We start from the raw sequence: 20,520 nt of genomic DNA, 5'->3' as shown, positions 1-20,520 counted from the left end.
TGCTCTTGATCTTTCGGAGGGACAGGCAGTACGGAGGGGCAGGAAAAAGGGGAAATCATTCAAAGTTTTGGTTAAAAATCTCACTCGGCAATGGGGTGTTCGCTGAGGAAAAATGTGAACAAGGTGCTAGTACTCACTCTCGAGGTAGAATGCCAGCTCGAAGTCGTCGCGTTGGAGAGCGAGCATGCGTGCGGTACGGCCGTCATTGTCCCTGGATGTTGAGGTTCGCACCGCCGCGACGAGCATGTAGCAGATTCTGCGCTGCCTGTGGCTGCGTCCGGCGGCCGCTTGTTAATGCAGTGCGTTTTGTCCCTGGTTGGGGCGAGAAGACGGAGAGACTTAATGGGTCGTAATTAATCGGATGAAGAATGGGCCCGGTTCTGATGGCTTGATAGCGGGACGATCGGGCGATTGAGCGAGAAGAAATCAATCTGAAGTGTTAACACCGAACACGCTCTTAGTCGTCCCACATTTGGTCCTTCGTACCAGATAAGGGGGAGCGATATTGGTGCAAGGTGTTACAGTGGACAAAAGCGTACATTCACTTGCAATGTTGGAAAGAGGAAAGCTCGCCGGCAACTGGTTAGTTCCTTATTGCTTTATACCACTACTACGACAGCTAACAGCTGTAAAACCTAAATACAACCAGTGACGTCATAAACTGATCTTAAGCTCACACTGATCTTGAAACTGAACACTTCAGCAATCAGTTCCAGACCCGTAGCTGTAGCAGAATGGATCTACAATCCAGAATCAGTGGTGGGAGCTCCAATTCCGTGTTCGGACTCAATACCGGAGCCAATTCCAATACTGGAATTGATTTCGATTCCGGAGCCGAACTCCGGAGCTAATTCTGGAGCCGACTCAGATTCTCGAATCAATTCCGGAAACTATATTTGTGCGGTTTTGAAATCGGAATCCACCCGTGAATGCTATCAACAAAATGCTGCAAACAAAATCGTAGCAGGATAGGACACAAATGTCTGTTCTCTCATAGAGATGCAAAAACCGATTCCGATTCCGGAGCTGATTCGGATCTCGGAGCCGATTCCGATTGCGGAGACGATTTCGATTCCGAAACCAATTTGTGGAGCCAATATCCAATGCGATCGATCTAGAATACTTCTAAATCCCAAGTTTTCTGGAACAGATTCAGACGAAAACTTCAATTTCCCTTCACCAATTAGAACCCATACTGGTCCTAGAACTGATCTTGAGCCCATACCAATCCTTGAACTGATCCTGAACCCATGCTCCTCCTCACAATTATTTTGAAAGTGATTCTAAACCCCTATTGATCCTGGAACATAAATATCAGCTCCAGGACCAAAGCTGTAGTATAACAGATCAGACCAGGAACCCTGGATCAGACTGGAACTGATCTTGAATCTATACCGATCCTGAAACTGATCCTGAACTCATAGTTATCTTAGAACTGATCCTGAACCTAATACGATCCCAGAGCTCAAAAACTCCATCAAAAACAGTCCTCAAGCTGATCTCTTTGCTATATCATCTTGGAACTGATTTTGAACCGATGCCGGTCCTAGAACTGAACTAGAACCCCCTTTTCGGTTTTAGAACAGGTCGTAAACCGCTACAGGCCCTAGAACTGTTCACGAACACAAACTGGTTCTGGAACTGTTCCTTAACCCAAACAGGACATGGAATCATTCTTTGCTTATATATTAATACATAGACTGTACCTGCACCCATCTCAGTGAAGGAATGAATCTCCGATAAAACTATCAGGTCTTAACGGACCAGATACTATAATCCCAGTAGCTACAAGTTTTTCAATTAGATTACATTCTTTTGCATTTCTCACTTCACTGTCCCATCCCGCAGTCACTATCACTGCCTACTTACGTTTCGTTGTCTATCATGTTGATGATGGAGTTCGGTGCGTAAGAGATGAGATAGCGTACGATGTCCTTGTGGCCACAGCGGGCACCGTGATGCAGGGCAGTCTGGCCGGTCGAGTCGATGGAGAGAAGAGAGTAGCTTGCAGATGGAGATCCTTTAATGTGCGCGAAAGATGGAGGGAAAGAAGAGTAGGAAAGGTTGGTTTCGTGTCCGTAAAGCGCGTCAGCCAGTCCAGAGTAATGAGCCGATCAGGCCAGATTCCTTATCCGACCGATCGGTGCCGCAGATGAGATGAAAAAGGCGGAGATAATGGCGGCCGAGAGCAACATCAAACAAAACGGAGAAACAAAACCCCGGTACAACCACGCAGCGGAGAGAGCGACATTCTGGCAGTGCGCCAGGCAGCCAGGAGCGGCTACTCGCTGGCTCCGGCGCTGGCAACACTCTTGACCTTTCAACTTACCATCACCAAGTCACCCGTTTTCGCTGCCTTAATTACAGCGTCCGTTGTTTTCTCCAGCAAATTGCTGCTCAAAGGATAGCAAACGCCCAGTGAGTGGAACAGACAGCGCGAGCGAGAGAGTGATCGAAGGCAAGTGGAATGGAGAACGACGACGAGCAGGACCGGGACGAGCGAAACCAAGAACCGATAACGCACGAAGCGGATGGTGACCGAGGATGCAGTGGGCGACGCAGAAGCGGTAAACGAGAACCGAAACCCGGCCGCGCGAAATGTGGCGGGGCGAAATGTTAGGTTAGCATATCGCGAAAACCAGCCGCGAGCCGAATCGAAACGTTTGCCCGCGTTTTTGTGCCAATAATGGGGGCCGGTTGTGCGGGCAACCAGCGCGGCAGGACATCCGTCGATCCCCCGGGCGGGCACAGGTGGTGCGTTGTGGTGCGGCGTGGTGCAGAAGGGATTAGATTTAGGGGATTTTTGTTTAAATGAAGAAAAAAGAGAAAGAAAACGAAACAAAAAACAACACAACGAGATTAATTTAAACGAAACCGCTAATCGTAATGTAAGACTAAGAAGAAAATACTCGCACATACACACACACACACACACACACACCAACGATTACTACTGGAGAAGCTGCACAACAAGCGGACCCGTACGTTAGCCTAGCCGCTACAAAGCTTGTTTTCTACTTCGCATTACCTCAAATTACTATCGTAAGAGTATTGCACTAACCACACACACACACAGCTTAAATGTATACTTCACTCAGCATACTTCACTCTGAACTTTTTGCTGTGATTTTGGCCACCGTTACGATCACTGGCATGCGTTATTACACTACTTCCAGGCTAACTGATAGCGCCTAAAGATATGCAATACACACCGCTTATTATCTTTTTTACGGGGCAGTGTGTAACATTTTCAATCTTTTTTGTTTTCGCTTTTTTGCTTCTGGAAATTCGCTCTTGTTAGCTAAGTATTTTTATCTTTTTTAGTTTTTTTTGTTCTTATTATTTTTGTTCAAATTATTTTTTTAGTGTCATTTTGATTTTTTTTTGGTTCTTTGTGAGATCATTTTTTACATTCTAATGTTTAATGTTTTTTATCTTTCCTTTCATTTTCTCTCGCTCTCCCTCTCTCTCTCTCTCTCTCTCTCTCTCTCTCTCTGCTTTCTAATGTTCTTTTCCTCAGTTTTTTATCTTTTGTTTTCTTTAGCTTTAGCGATGTTGTCCCGGTTTCATTAAACAAAAACATGTCCCAAACCTTCAATGTCCCAAACCATTTCATACCCCTTCTGAAATGCATATTATAATGTCCCTCAACCATACCATTCCATCCTTCATCCCATCAAATTAACCACCCAATTGACCACCTCCAATTGTCCCCAAACCACCCATAAAAAAAAAAAACAATAATAAAAACACCTGTCGAGCAGAACCTGCGTCCCCATGCGTTGCTTAATAAGCGCTGTCAAACGGCTTGCTGACAGTTTCGGGCTGCCTGACAACGAGCCGTGCCAAGTGGTCCCTCATGCAACCCCAAAACAAGTCGCGCAGAATCGCACAGCAGCCCAGTAGGCACCGTCAGCGCTGCTCGTGTGGTGCCCTTGCATGCGTAACATGGAAAACAGGCGTACAAAATGGCGCTTCGAAAAGCGCAAAACAACACGCACTCACACAAAAGCGCAACCAACAACAAAAAAGTCCATTCAATAAAAAGCATCACTCACACAAAAACACAAATATAAACATCGAAAAACAAAACATAAACAAAAGAAAACGGTTACGGCACGAGCAAACGAACACGTGTGTTTCACACGTATGCGTGACTGTGTGAGTGAGCGTGTGAATATATATATATATGTGTGGGTATGTGTATTTTATCGTGTAAACATTAACATTATATAAAGGGCGGTGACTGGTGCTGGGCGGTGATGATGTCGCACAAGCCGAGGCACGCTTCCTCCTTCCTTCCCTTCTACCAACCTTGGGTCACACTTCGACCGCATGGTCGACCGGGGCCTGCCCTCCGCCGGACAGTGGCCGGAGCTACCCCCCGGCTGTCCGGCGGGCGGCTGCGACCGTCCCTGGCCCTGGGCGGACGAGGAGGACGACCGCGCGCTCGGCGCCGATCGCAGCGTCGAACGGTAGGTCGAGCTTTTGACAATCGGTGGCAAGAGCACCTCTTCGAAATCGCTGCAAAGAGGGTAGGAAATGTACAAAAAGAGAGAGAGAGAGAGCGAGAGAGAAAGAGAGAAAGAGAGAAAGAGAGAGAAAAGGAAAGGTGGGAAGCAGGGATCCAGGAAACGGAGAAAAGGTAGGAAAAGAAAGAGAGAGAAGAGAGAGAGAGAAATAATTCACATGAATTAGGCCATTCGGGCGACTTCGCAGATGGATGTGTTTGCTGGTATTGTCGTTTGCTTGTGTCGCTTGTATTATTTGTTTGGTTTGCTTTGTTGTTGTGTACATCGATTCCCACCGAGGCAAATCAAATTCAGAGCTCTTTTAGTACAAGTTTCGCAGTAAACAAAAAGCGAAATGTTATTGCAAAACCAATAACAATAATAAAAAAAAAGTTGTACAAAAAAAGCCAAACCGAAAGGAGACAGCAGTGTACATCAAGGAAAAAGAAAGAAAAACACACATTTTAATCGAAACCAATGATAAAACATCAAATATTTGGCAAAACAAATGAAATAAAAGGCGAAAAAAATACAACAGCAAAAATAATGCCAAAACCAAATTGCATTCGATTGCTATAGAAAAAGAGAGAGAAAGAGAGTGAGACAGAGATAGAGACAAAGAGAAAGCAGTATAGCACAGCGAGGTGAATTTGTGTGTTTTGTGGTTTCACTGTGGTGTTACTCTCGCCATGGCTCGGATTTTGCATCTCAAACAAACGTCTCGGATTTCGCTCAGCCCGATCGATCTTGCTGCCCCCAGCCGGTGCTCCGAATGGTATTGGGGGAAGGGAGAGTGGACGAAATTTGCGTGGTAAAACTTTGGAAAGAAAAAAGGGGAATCAAAAACGATATGTTTGCCAATTAGTGCCAATTAGAAGTGGTTCAATTTTGAACATACGGTACACGCAAGAGGAACTCGCCTGCGCCTGCCGGGCGACTGTGCCTTTCGAGATCGATACACGACTGACGCGACGCTGTTGATACACACACACACACACACACACACACACACACACACACACACACACACACACACACACACACACACACACACACACACACACACACACACACACACACACACACACACACACACCACACACACACACACACACACACACACACACACACACACACACACACACAAACACACACACACACACACACACACACACACACCACACACACACACACACACACACACACACACACACACACACACACACACACACACAACACACACACACACACACACACACACACACACACACACACACACACACACACACCACACACACACACACACACCACAACACACACACACACACACACACACACACACACACACACACACACACACACACACACACACACAACACACACACACACACACACACACACACACACAACACACACACACACACACACACACACACACACGCAATCATTGACAAGGCTGGATGCTGGGTGTCGTCGCCTTGCTGACTTGCAGCTACAAGTCACTCGCGTCTGTTTCATGTCGTTGCAGCATTTCTCGTTTGATGTTGCTGATGCCGGTTGTGACGGGCGAATTTAAAAAAAAAAAAAACAATACGACCAATCGATGGTTGCGGAGGATCTGTTTTTGGGGCTTCGCTTCGAAATAAATGGTGATTAATGCTGAAACACTAAGGTCAATTAAGGGTTTTGAAGGTAAATTTTGTGCGTCGGAAACTATAGTACGGGTATCGCTCACAACTGTCACACACTGTATTTGTGCATCATTGTACTTCGGATCGGGGTGCGTACGATAAAGTGTGGCACGTCGCTGTGTAGTGATTTTTAATAAGAAACGCCTAAAAGTATGCAATGCTGCTTCAACAAATCAAGGTTCCGTATTCGTGCAATGAGCGCCTGAAAATGTGCAAACCATTTTTTGTGTCTTAAAACTACCCTTAGCGCCTTGCGGTATGCAAAACATTAGAAGTGTGCCACTGACCAAACATTTGCGCCCGATGAGTATGCAACCCGTTTTTGAAGATCACGAAATCCCCCAAAAAAACATCACTGAGTGCCTGAAGGTATGCAATATGAGCTCAGGTTACACATAATTTTTGTCAGCGTGGTTAAAATTACCCAAATGAATTACAGGCGATTGGCAGAGCATTTAACAGTTATTCAATGCATTGGCAAAAGGTTGTGTTAAATATTAAATTGGAATTTGGAACTGCCAAAAGAAAACCTTACTGGCGACTTAAACATTGCACTGTTCTAGCGACTCCCAGCGATGTGTGTGAGATTCGATAGCACGATTTAAGTGTTTGTTTTGCGTTAAGCTCTGAGCTATTTCAAAAACGCAGAAGGGCGTTAATTTAAACTCATTTCAGTAGCTCTGATGAAAGGTGAAATATTTCACCCATCCTGAATGTGAAGTGTGAGCATATTTTTTTTATTTAAGTAGCCATTTTTTAACAATAGTTTTTAAACTTTTTCATTGTAGCAAAAAACTAACAATATGAATAGAAACACATATAAAAAAAATTAAAAAAAAGTTCACATAAAAATCAGGATTTGAACTCTTGCTTTTTTGGCTCGTAGTCAAATGCATTGTCACTGCTCCATTTGACAGTTGTGCTTATGGGGAAGCAAAATCGGTATATAAACAAATTATGATGACGGCAATCTATCTGTTCTTGTTGAATTTAAGTTGTGAAAACATTCGGAGCAAACCCGTTACAGCCGTGAAAGTTTCGTTTGATTTCGTTATTCGCCTTATAGGGCAACTAAGGGCTTAAATGCCTTCTAAATGCCTTCAAAGCCATTTAATGTTGGTAGGGTATCGTTTGATGATGCATGATTATCCTGTTTAACAAAATATGAAAAAAATAAACATACAAAAAATCGTAGCCTACTATTTGCTCGTGATTGCCACAAAATTGTTTTAAGGTAACTCAGAAGGGCCTGTCCTGTGGGCGGAGGCATCAACCGTTACATATCAAATCAAGGTCAGCGGGTCCTCCCAACACTAACCTAACAGTTGGTTTAATACGTTACTGATTGCATACCTTTTGGCGCATCGCGATAACAAAACGACCTTCAACCGGCCACTATTTGCCGAACCACTGGAGTGTGTGCTCAAGCAACTGCTACCGAACTACTGTCAGGGTGTTAATAGCGCGCTAAGGGACTACCAGGAAACAAGCCGTCAAATTCTCGTTTGTTTCTTGTTGTGCTGGTGTGTGTATGTTTTTTTTTTTGTTCTCTCTCTACCAACATCTACCACCCCCGGGGGGAGCGAGGGGCCTATCAACTTCCACACAGTGTAGGACACACACACACAGAGAGACGAGCGCCTAACACACGAAGGCTATACAGCAAGAAGTATATTCACCTGAATCCGAAAGCGTCCTCATTCAGACCGAACAAGCGCTCGTGGAAGCTGCGCAGACAGAGTGTGTGTGTGTTGTTTTTGTCGGTTTGTTTTGTTGTTGTTTTTTTGTTTTTTGATCAACGAAAGGGGAAGCACAGAATATAGGAAGAGAATTTAATGTTCTTTGCGTTCTGATTAAACAGCACCGTTGGCACCCTTCGATGCATAATCGAACCGGCGCACCGGATGGCTCATGAATAATGGGCTTCTACGTCCCCGGGAATGTCCCCTGTACTCCAATCAACACATAAACACACACACACACACACATACGCACAGAGACATACATTCACGAACGCATGAGCTTGGGCGTGTGAGTGGTGCGTTGCGGTGTGGTGTTATGAAATATAAATGTGACTTATGCATAGCAAAAGCGCACCCCCCCACCGAGCGCTCCGTCCAGCGCAAGGGGCATGTACACATGACAGGTAGGGTTGTGGTGCGACGTGCAGCGAGGATTGTGTCGAGGAGGAGGGCGATGGTTAGGCGATGGTGTGTAATGTAATCGACGGCGTTGCTTCGCTCCAAATGAACGGAACAAAACAAAAAAAAGGAAGGAAACAGTGCGCCATTTCCCCCCTCAAATGAGCAGGCAAATGAGTGTGACAGGGTGACAGGGTGGACACACAAAGGAATGGAGCAGGAGGGTGTCACTGGGAGGGCAGGGTGAAAACGTACCTTTTGAAGTTGACCATCTGGTCCAGGCTCTGCCCGTTGCCGACGGAGTCGTGCCCGATCGGGGGGCGCGCCTGCTGCCCGTCCGCATCCTGCGAGCCTTGCGAACCTGCGCGAAAGAGTGAGAGTGAGAGTGAAATAGAGAAATAGAGTAAGGGAGACAAAGAGAGCGATTGCAAGAATGCATACCCTTGCGCGATGGAATGTCACTGGCGGCGGGCGGCCCAGACAGCGAACGGTCGAGCAGTTTGCCGGCCTGCGGCGAGCAGGGGGCGCCACCGTCACCCGACTCGAGGCTGCCGGCGACCGGCGTACCGTGGGCCCCGAGCCGCCGATGCTCGTCCTCGGGCGTCTGGGGCAGCGTCGGGCTCTCCTGGTCCAGCACGAACACGCAGTCGTTCGCGATGTCGGTGATGAAGTGCAGATTCTCCTGGGCCCGGTCGACGCGGAAGAACCGCTCGGCAGTGCAGGCTGCATAGTGGGTCCGGGAGGGGGGCGAAAAATGTGTCCAGGTATTAGTATGAGGTGCGGGACGTTGCGGGCACGGTTCCAGGTGCGGTTTTGAAAGGGACTTACAGTCGATGAAGCACCAGTCCGGGGACAGCTTCGGGCTGTCCGGCTGCTCGCCGCAGTACTTGTTGATGAGGACGCGCACCTGCTCCAGGTCGGTGACCGGCACCTCCAGGCTGCCCAGGTTGACCGCCGACTGCTTCAGCAGCTCCTTGTCGTAATGGTGCTGCTCGTAGTCCGCCATCATGATCTTCATCAGGCTCATGTGGAGCGATTCCAGCTTTTCCTGCCTGCGGGGTTTTTGGGACGAAAGATGGGAGAGGTTAGTGAGCAGCTAGTGGAGCCGCGGTGCCGGTGGTGCGTCGTGCGGTGACACGTACGGTACATTAGCCCGGCCCGGTTTCTTTTTGGCCAGCATCACAGCCTTGTTCAGCAGGGTCAGCTCGATGTTGGATGGGTTCAGCTTGCACGCCTCGCCGTCCACCTGCATCGGTATTGTCTTGGACGTGACGATCCGGGCGGTGCGGCACTGGGTAATGCAGGTGCCGTGGCCGCCGGCTTGCAGCAGCGGCAGCTGGTAGGTGGTGAGGCCAACCACCTCGATCATGCCATCGTCGGTGGCCGGCTCAAACTGGCCACCGGATTTGTTCCACGGATGCGTACCACCACCGTAGCTGATGCGAGGGAGCGAGTAAAAGAGAGCGTGTTAGAATCGTTTCACAGCGAAGCCCCTTCCCCTACCCCTTACCTTGGAATGTTGAGGAATACTATCGCGTGCACCTTGTGCTCCTTGAGCTTCGGTGTCAGATCCTTGCCGTCGCACTCGAGCGTCACGAACTCGGCCAAACCCTTCCACTTGCGCTTCAGCAGATCCTTGCCGCCGGCCTGGCCATAGAACATTTTATTTCGCAGCCGCGAGTTGAACTTTTCCGGATGCGCCTCTGCGGGGAGGAGAAACAATGTGAAATGCAGCGTGAGCGTTGCGTTACCGGGGGCAGCGGCACACGGAAAACACTTACCGCGCGCCTCATGGAACTCGAGCGCGATGTGGGCGTCGACGCCGAGCGAGAAGTAGTTGTTGACCACGTTCAGTGGCAGATTGTCCTTGCCGTCGCCCGTGTTCGGCACCGAGGTGTTCGGTTCCACCTTCAGGCTCCAGCGATCGAGCAGCACCGTGTCGGAGTTGCCGATGTTGGCCAAAATCTTACCGATCGGCTCGTCGGTATAGCCCTGCGGTAAAGGGGGAGGACAAGAAAGGGATTAAAATTATTCAAATTATTAAAACCATATTAAAAAAATATCTTTAGCTGTTGTAACGTCGAATGACTATTGTGGCGCCTAAATGTATGCAAAATGACAACATAATTATTATCATCATGATTCATTATTGAACTTTTTTTGCGATTGAGTGTCAGCTACTGCTCATTTGATCGAGCATTGCTTCACATTCGACTTTTAACGTTTGATGCTTTCGAAAATCATTAGTAACGCTAATACATAACGGTTGTAAGTAACGGTTACCCCTAGCATGTCTCTCTATGCGCCTAAAAGTAGGCAAAAACATATAAACGTTTGCTGCAGGGTTTGCTGGCCATTGCAAAGATAGTGTCAAGCCAGCAATGCCTGTCAAGAACAACGTTGATATAATGCTTGACTTCATTGGCATAGGTCAGGGGAAAGTGGGGTAAAATGAGTATACGGAGCAAAATGAGTACCCTTTATTAAAACACTATTTCACATGAAGGTTAAATTACAAGAATAAAAATAATGAATACAGTGAAAATATAATCACTGGAGTATTCTTTGAACATCCTGCATGTTTTGCAACCCGTTACTAAACAACAACCAAGAAAAATAAAAAAGGATTTAAAAGCATATTTATGTAATTTTTACCACTTTACCACGAGCTTTAATTTATGTCGCAGCAAACATTTAGGCGATCATTATGGTACGTGCGTTACTGTTACGCCCTCTGCCAATTAGTGTGCGAGGGTTTTACAAACAAATGTGCGGCCTCAGATGAGCTTGACTGCCACGCACCTTGATCTGAAAAATTTCCACAAGTGACAACTAGTTTATTGTGACCCAGCAGGGCAAATCGATTTAATTCAATCATACTTCAAAAAAGGATTTAAATGCAGATTTATGTATTTTTAACCACTTCACCAAGAGATTTAAGTTATGTCGCAGAGATGCGTGGAAATGTTACATGCTATATTTTAAATATATGGAATTTATAAACAATGTGCCTGAAGAAAGCAGAACAGTTGAATGCATCTTGTTATAAATATAAATAAATAAAAAATGCTTCAAAAAGGGCAAAATGGCCAGTTTCTTTCGTCAAATGGCCGCATGATTTAACACTTGGTTTGCACAATAACAGACACAGTTGAAAAACATCCGATTTCGTTGATTGAATCGTGTAAAAAGTGTTTTACTTTTGAAACGACACATTTGAAGAAAAAAAAAATGCAGGGCTATGCAGAACAGATAATCAATAGAAAAGTAAAAAAAACCTTTCGTCATCTTGAGGCATGATCATTGATAATTTTAATAGTGATAGTGATAATTGATAGTAGCAGCATGAAATAATGTAATAATAATTGTGTTTCGTGGAAAATTGAATATTAATTAAACTGGTTAACATGCCCATTTTGTCCCGTTTTCCTCTACATGAGTTTGATCGGTTCACGAAGAAGTTATCAACACTAATTTAAATGTACTTAGAAAAAAATTCTTCAAAACGCCTAAATATATGCAAATAAAAGATCTATAACTGTAACTTTTTCTTCCAAAATGCGATATGATGGATTGTATGATACGTCTGTTACAGGGTTTTAAACGATGTATTAGCTGGTTCCCATGTGTTTTGTTTTGGTTGTTTTCTATATTTCGCTAGTGCCTTCCCACGATTTTTAGGCATTTACCTGAACGAACGATAAATCTATGGGATACGATAAATAAATCGTGAGACGAGCCCAAAAATTATGGGAACCGACCAATAAATCGCGAAACCCTGTAACACCTCTGTTCTTCAAGACACTTGCTAGATTGTTCAAATGCAGCACATTAAAATGCAATATTAAAGAAGATCCTTCTAAAACAACAACATCATTCAATTGTATACTTACACCTCCCCAACCAAGGGCACGGGCAAGATCGTTGCCGGTACCGAGCGGCAGCACACCGACCGCCGGTGGCGGCACAAAGTTAATCTGATCGAGCACGGACAGCACCCAGCCGACGGTACCGTCACCGCCGCACGCGAGTATACGCAGCTGTGGTACTTTGCGGAACAGCTCAAGCCTGTGACGAGACAAGAAAAAAAAAACAATCATTTATTGTGTGTTTACCACTCGAGAAAGGTAATCGCTTCGATCGCACTCACCCCATGCGCGGCCCGCCCTGCGTGAGGTCGAACACCTGGCGCGGGTTGAGCAGCCACTGGAACTTTTGCAGCAGCTTCGCGCCCTGGTTGCCGCCCGACTTCGGGTTGATGAACACGAGCACCGGCGTGATGTTGGCGGTCGGAATCGGCTTGATGACGAACGTGCGCGGCTCGCGCGGTATCGACACCTTCTTGCCCGCCTTCGACTTCTTCTTCTGGGGCGTTTTGCGGAGCGACGACTTGAAGTTACCCTTGCGTGGCAGCTTCACGATCCAGGACGGTGGCACTACAATGCTGCGGTGCGTGCCAAGCGTACACTCTTCCCCGATACGTTCCGGGTTGAAGCACGCTTCCTTGTTGTGGTAGGACGCCTTGCACCAGGCGCACGATAACGCGACAATCTCTTTGGAGCTGAACGTTAGTTTCGCTTGTAGGGACTGCGGGGTCGGAGGGCGAAGATGGGAAAAGGGGGAACATTTAATTAGAGCAGGTAGAACAATTCTTGTGCGCGAGATGCAGCGTGCGTTTTTTTCATAACATGTTACGGTTTTGGCACTGCCGGCTTGCGCCTAAAGGTATGCGATTTTGAGACACTTTTTTTCGTTTTTTTTTTAAACAACAACGGAACAATATTTTATTATTTTTGTCTCGTAAAACGTAACTCCTCGTCGGGATAGTAAAAATTCAAAAAAAAACCACCCATATTAACCCATAGTATTGCAATCACGAGACGGTCTTTGTAATAAAAACTAAACCCATAAAAACACACAAAACGATAAAGTGCTTTCTTTGCATATCTTTAGGCGCTATTCACAGCTTCCTGCAGCAACCTTGCATCGAGACTGAGTCTACAGAAAAGCAAACAAACAATCTATGCGCAATCAGCGCGCTGCAAAACCACCAGCAAAACGTAAACAACCGAGCAACGGGCAGCGAATTGTTTTTTGAGTGAGTGGCCCAACAGACGAACCGGAACATAAAATTGTGCAGTAAAACTGCACTTATTATCGTGAGTAACACTTCACTCTACAACTCAAATCCACACACACACACACACATGAAGTGATAATCGCTCGTAAAACAGCAAATGAGCAAGGACACGATACGCTCTTGAACCATCGACCACCACACACCCGTGCGTACCGTGGCGCGGGTCCACCGAGAGGGGCTGATTTGCTTTCGAAGAAAGTTTCCGCCACGGTTAGGTGCTCGACGGAACTGCTCGAATTTGGTGCGCGAAGCGGTAGTAGTTTTTAGTTTTTATTGGTGTGCGCGATAGTTTTACGAGCTTGTTTGTTTTCGTCTTGTGGCCTCGAAAGCACAACTTAGGAGTATATCTAAGGTACTGATAGGTGTGATTGACGCGCCCGAACTACTAGCAAGATTGTTTTTTTTTTTGTTTTTTTTTTTTTTATAGAGACTTTGAGCTAGCAAGAATTAACATCAATGTGTCCGCTAGAACTCCCGACAACTCAAATGGCTAGAAGAGCTTGTATGGAAAATGATTCCATAGCTACAATGGCTCTGAAATTTAACGCTCAATGCGCTAGTCCCAACAGTACGAAAGCTGCCAGATTGTGCTTAAAGATTGGACCATTGCAAATGGCATCGAGGTTGCGACACTAAGCATATTTGAGCGTGCGTGTGGGATTACCGTGGCAAATGCCGCTAATCAGCATAATTATTACTAATTTCCGTCAATTATAGCTGCAGCGGAGAAGACGCGATGGATCAACATACTGTTTTGCATTCTGCCGCAGCCACAATAAGACAAACCTTGCCGTCGCGAAATTGCATATTCGAGCGGTAAATGTTGCTTAGTAGCGCTGATGCGAACCGTAGCAAACATTTAGGCGCTCATTATGGCACACGCGTTACTGTTTGAGTGTCGGTGTCACCATGCGCACACTGCCAATTATTGTACGGGGGTTTTTCAAACAAATGTCACGGCCTCAGACGAGCTTGACTGTCACGCACCTTGATCTGCAAACTTTCCACAAGCGACAACTAGCCTATTGTGACCCAGGATGAGCAAATCGACCATAATATTTCATTTCATCTTGCACGCACAATAAATCACCGCTCCATTTACGCTCTGCCCAGCAAAACCGCACGCAATTATTGCTCGATCCAAGGCTCCCGTCCCTCCTTGAACGTTTTGGGGTTGAGCAAATGAACAGGCTGAAGGTTTAAAATCGGATGACCGGCCCGGATTGAGAAGAATAGCGAATTAGCAGGTAATAACAATCGTTCGGCTCTCGGCACAATTTAATAAGAAACTCGGTGGAGCGATTATGCATTCTAATTGAAATACAGCCGCTGGCTATCTGTGATTGCCACCGTGTAGCATGGCCCGGGACATGCTGCCCCCTCACGGTGCCTTGCTGTCCAGTTGATTGTATTCAATTAATTACCAGCAAACAGTTGTTGCTCCATTAGAGCCAATTAATAGTGCATATTGCATTCGATGCTGGCAGGTAGGTGTGCGTCTAAGAATAGTTGTTGCATTGCTTCTTCTTCTTTTTTTCATGCAAAGATGGGTCGTTGCAAGACGGGGAAAAGGCAATGAAATAAAATGCAAAATGCAGAAGAAATGCCAGCGGTCACTTTACCCGGTATTGATGCTGTTGGGCTAAATAATAATAATGGAAATGCTTGCCTTGTACGTTCCTGATCCGCTTGGAAGGCTTAACTGCTCCCACTGAACGTTATGCAAACAACAATTGCATTTGCTATTCAGCAAATGACTGCAAAACGTTACAGTGAAATGCGGCAAAAGGTCACACAAATGTTATTCTACTAGCAGCAACAAGTGAGGCTGCCTGCAGCCGATCGCTCATGTGCCCGGCGCTACGGACAATGAAAGCGCATCACATTACCGAGTCCCTGCCTCCGTTGCCTGCTCTGCATTGGTTTAATGCTTCGCCGTCGGGAAGGTATCAGTGTTCCTCCGGCGTTCCATTCCCGTTGCATATAAGCCCTGGGCACAAGCCAAACGATTTTAATGATACTATCTTCTTACAACTTTCAAACGATGGGTTTGACAGAGTTTGCTCGGGCTCTGATGGATCTCTTTGTTCGTTTGTAACGTTTCTGGCAACCACGGCCAACGGGCAATGAAACATTAAGATTCGAGCGAGAGTAGGTTGAAGATTGCGTGCACACAAAAAAACCAAAACCGGAACAAAGCTGTCTCTGGCCTTCCGGCGTCCACCACCGGATCATCACTCATTGCCAATTTCCGCTGCCACCGTTCCGTTGAGCGTAAGCCTTCTCAACCTTTTTTTTCTGCTACAGCATTGTTCTTGGTGGCAAAGCGTTGCCGCACGAAACCGGGGAAATCTAATCAGGAAAAGGGACACTTGCCCAATGAGCCAGACGGTCGCTAACGCGCTTTAATTTGACATTTTTCTTCCCTTGGGGGTTTCTTCCCTTGCCGGGAGACGCTTGAGCAGGTTGACAGGTGGTAAAGTGCGTAAAGATGGGTAACGCAAACAGTTTGCAAAGAAGTAGAGTTTTCAACACTGAAAAGTAATAATCAAATTATTTTACACGCGTTTGGAGATATTTTGGCTTTTGTCACACCTTCTTAAATCATTGTTCAGTGGGTTTGATTCCGAAGAAGTGCAATGCAGCGTTACACTACGTTACGAATGTAGGTTAAGCGCCTCAAAGTATGCAAGCCATTGCGGCACGTAATTATTTCACCATTTTAAGACCTTTTTAGTGTTGGATTGACGAAAGCCTTAAAGTATTTCGATTTTCCTCTTCATTAGAACCACAACTTTCGTACGAAAAAGTGAAAAATTATGTTAAATGTATTACAGTACAAAACAATGCAAATAGTTGAGGTGTAATATATTTTTTCCCATTTCCTACCTCATGCTCTATACTTCGATGTGTATGTTGTTAAAAATATCTTCAAAAAGCAACCTTTGGCGCCTACATTCCCTACACGATCACTAAAACGACCTCTAGTGTGATGATTTTGTATTCTTATATGTTTCAAGTGGTCTAAAAGCTAATCCCAACGGCTGTATAAATTGTACCTGAGGAGTGAAGAGTGTCTAAAAGCATACACAATATTTATTTCTTTGATCTCTTGCTTGCCTTTTGCCCCTTCAAGTTACAGCAAATAAAATTTTATCGGTTTGTTAGGTGTGAAAAATATCACAAATCGGGTTATTTCAACACTTTGCCACATTTTTTCTGATTTTTAGTCATTGTGGTATAATTACAATTAAAATGCAGTGATCAAGTATATCAAGCAAAATGTATTCCTTTAAACAACTAGCACAACACCGGTCTGCCACTGAAAGTACTGTAGGTTGATTGTTTCATAGGAAGCGGTTGATCGTGATGAGGTTGATTTCTCTTTAGTAGAATTTCTTTTCTACAGTAGAATTTAATTGCAGTGGCTTCTGTTTCCCGGCAAGCTGATGGTTCGATTTGTTTGAAAGTTGTTTAATTTAGTTAATTTTAGCAGAGGCATTGCCTACCTTAATCACTGCACTGAGTTCTTTACCAAGATAAAGGATTAAAATATAATCTAAAATTCCGAACGATCAATAATAAATGCAATGAAATGTTTATACACGTGAGAGATCTATAAGCTGCATGGCCAATTTCATATTACTGGAATACAAAAGGTAAAAAAATTAAAATATTCAAATATTTTGATATGAAATTAACAAAATCATTTCGGAACACATCATTCAGTTAAAAAAATATCATAAAAAACATTAAAAAAATAAAAACTCGCGAAAAACCAAACCCCATCCAGCAACAATGCATGAACGAAAGGCAGGCAGTACTTTCCACTGATGAGAATCACGATCACGAGCAGCAACACACACAGCAGGTAAACGGTCAGCACCAGCTTCATCGTTGCACCGGGAGCAGCTACGCAGCAGCAACACCAACAGCACACTTCAAACACTCCTAACCAACAGCTGCTTGCATCGAGGCAAAACTGAGCCCGCGTCCGCCGACGGTTTGGCTACCAATGACAGCCGTACATGTCCCCAAAGCTACGCACAACAGCCGACGCGTGTGCAATCGCGAACGACCCGAATGGGACGACGCGATCGCGCCAGGATGCTCTTCGGGTTTGCGTATCCATGCATCCATGCCCGGCCGTTATGCACTCGGTGCGCTCGGTGAAAAGCTCCGAACTGCAATCGGTGCTCTCGGTGAACACGTTTCTTTGTTTGTTCTAGTTTTTGCATGTTTGGTTCACAAATCAAATGCAACGGGTAGGGCCCTAGGTTTTTTTTTGTGTGGTAATTTATGCGTTCACTCGGCTCTTATAGTGCCGAAGTAATCGAATTGGATTATCAGTAGGTTTTGGAATATACGTAAGTAATCGAATTGGATTATCAGTAGGTTTTGGAATACACGGGTGAAAAGCTCTCTTACAGAAAATAAGCAAAGACTTCCCTCAAAAGATTTGGCTGATATGAAATAATACTTCTTTATATTTTTTTTTTCTTCTCATAGCTTCACGACCTACCTAGCTACAAATACCTGGTTTTTAGCTCATAACATCACTTGCGTGAATTGACCATTATGCATCAGGAATGGCAGAGAAACCTATGATATTTAATGTATTTAATGTGCCGCCAAGGAAACCACCCGCTATCCGCTTCCAATAGCTGTGATATTGATGAACGCAATATTGGATTTAGTGAAGAAAGCCTACACAATTTTTACGCAATTGAACTGCAACAGAGTTTATCAACATAATCAACGGCTCACGTATTGCAAACATTTACTGGTGTATTGTACAAAGAAAGATTTCCAGCCCAGCATTGTTGGGGACCAAATTAAATGATATAGCAATTGGCAATTGAACTACAGCGCTAAATTAAAACAGCCTGCACTAAAGCCATACTAGTGAATAAAAATCTCCTTACGTCTCTACCATGTTTGATTGTTTTTTTTGTTGTTGCAACCACTGTGGAAAAATAAATAATGTCTGTTTTCTTTACCTTTAATCGTGCAATGGTTTAAGCATAATTTTTAATGTGAGTAATGGTGTTACTTTAAATATTTAATGATTAATATTTTGAAGATTTTGGTTCTAGAATCCTAAGCCTACCGGTATGATGTAACAACATTTCACAAAGTATTCAATCTTTTCGACTCTAAAATAATCTTTGTTGCACCTCGACAAATGTGAAAGAATGTTCTTTTGTTGTTTTTTTTCTAAAAAATATTAATTAAATAATGCAGATAATACTGATACATTTGTTTAATATTTTACGTCAGTACAAAATAATCTTCGTCCACTGCACACAATATCAATACGTTTGCCCTATTAAGACAATTCTAAAATGTAGTTTTTGGATAATAACTGATCAATCCCATCAGAGTAAAATCAAAGCAATAGCAACTTTTCATCCCGAAAGGAATATTTGTCACATCTGCTTGTTCAACTAGACTGTTTTGTCAGGGATTGATTGTACTGTACTGTGAAACAACAAACTGTAAAAATCCGTTTCGTAAAGTAAAAGCGTTACTTGCCACTGGTAATAATCACGATCACGATCAGCAGCATGCACAGACAGTGAACGATCAGCACCAGCTCCATCGTTGCACGAACAAACTGCCCACTGAGTACGACCACTCCGTCCGAGGCCGGACGTCTAACCAACTGTTGCTTCGATTCGCATCGAGGCGACACTGAACCCACATCCGGTCGCGTACGCTCCCGTACGGCGGTTTGGCTACCAATGGCAGACGTATCAGCAGTTCGTCACCATTAGCACGGGTGCTGCCACGGCAACGCACAACAGCCGACAGCGTGTGCAAATCCCGAACGACCCGAATGGGACGACTCGATCGCGCCAGGATGCTCTTCGGGTTTGCATTTCCAAACCCGCTGGTCGCTATGCACACAATCGTCAAAAGCTCCGAACAGCGAAATAGTGCAATCGGTGCATTCGGCGACGAAAATGTTTGTCTATTTGTTCTGTTTTTTTTGCCTGTATATTTTGTGTATGCATGCTGGGTAGTGCAATAGATGTACGCAATCTGATTATCCGTCATTTCGATAATCAGTTATCCTGTGGAGAGGGGGATGTTTTGCTCGCTCACATCAACATACATTTTTATTGAACAATCTCATCGGGTTGGCATTTTCCGATTGCTTGGGTGAAACACGTTTTCAAACAGAAACATATTCATCATCCGCAGTTATATTCATTGGATGGTTACGTTCCGCTGTATTGGATTTCACCATTTGTATACCAGCAAAAATGCATCTAAAATCATTTTGTTCTCATTTTTCTGATTTAAATGGATTGAAAAAAAAATAAATGAAATTTAACGTATCCACCAAACCAGTTTTCACCAAACCTGACTGAGTCTGCGACGAATCGGAGTCCGCTTAAAAAATAGTCAGGCTAAAATAATTAAAGACTGAAAATCTGTGACTAGTTTCGCTTGTGGTTTTGTAACGTAAACCTCCTATTTTAAGTTTCTTAAGGTTTTTACAACTTCGAATATTATTATTAAGCCTTTAAAATAGAAATTGTTTAGCTCAATATTGAATGTTTTATGTTTGAACTATTAGTAAAAGTAAGGGTCAGCCCTCTACGTTACGTTAGACAAGCGTTAGATTTCTCAAAATGTTCGCAAGTAAAATTTGTAAAATTGTATTTTTGTCAACCACAAGACCAACCAGTGATTTAAAAAATATTTCAAACTTTGATACAAATATAAGCGAATTACTTTAAGACAAATCGATTTCAACGAGATTAAATCCTTACATTACAGGTACAAAACAAATTTTTTTTAATTTTTTTATTAACGAAAAGACTAAAAAGCATTATAAACTTGAAATGTGAGTAACATTTTCAATAATAAGAAAATATAACATATTTTAAAGATTATGAATATTTTAAATAAATTAAATGTATTCACTCAATATTCCATTACTGCTTTACGCCATTTTGAATAACAATGACATTTGATGATTTTAGGGCGTTATAGTTTCTTTGTATTAAGTTAATAAAAACATTGAT

At 44.2% G+C, this 20,520-nt stretch overlaps 1 protein-coding gene across 1 annotated transcript in view; it reads right to left on the bottom strand.

Annotated features, from left to right (window-relative positions):
- LOC121589766 (eye-specific diacylglycerol kinase) overlaps positions 1–20,520 on the bottom strand; it is a 130,062-nt gene that overhangs the window by 10,441 nt on the left and 99,101 nt on the right. Inside the window, exons 8-17 of the mRNA XM_041908888.1 lie at positions 12,494–12,930; positions 12,237–12,411; positions 10,125–10,335; positions 9,854–10,046; positions 9,486–9,779; positions 9,172–9,395; positions 8,785–9,066; positions 8,599–8,704; positions 4,219–4,524; positions 2,330–2,393 (exon numbers count right to left, since the gene is read on the bottom strand). Of these exons, the coding sequence (XP_041764822.1) occupies positions 2,330–2,393; positions 4,219–4,524; positions 8,599–8,704; positions 8,785–9,066; positions 9,172–9,395; positions 9,486–9,779; positions 9,854–10,046; positions 10,125–10,335; positions 12,237–12,411; positions 12,494–12,930 (2,292 nt within the window). The remainder of the gene's footprint in view (positions 1–2,329; positions 2,394–4,218; positions 4,525–8,598; positions 8,705–8,784; positions 9,067–9,171; positions 9,396–9,485; positions 9,780–9,853; positions 10,047–10,124; positions 10,336–12,236; positions 12,412–12,493; positions 12,931–20,520) is intronic.

Source organism: Anopheles merus, chromosome X, assembly GCF_017562075.2.
Source record: "Anopheles merus strain MAF chromosome X, AmerM5.1, whole genome shotgun sequence".
Classification (NCBI taxonomy): domain Eukaryota; kingdom Metazoa; phylum Arthropoda; class Insecta; order Diptera; family Culicidae; genus Anopheles; species Anopheles merus.
The sequence above is the reverse complement of the archived record's forward strand: the minus strand, read 5'-3'. Positions and strand labels throughout refer to the sequence as shown.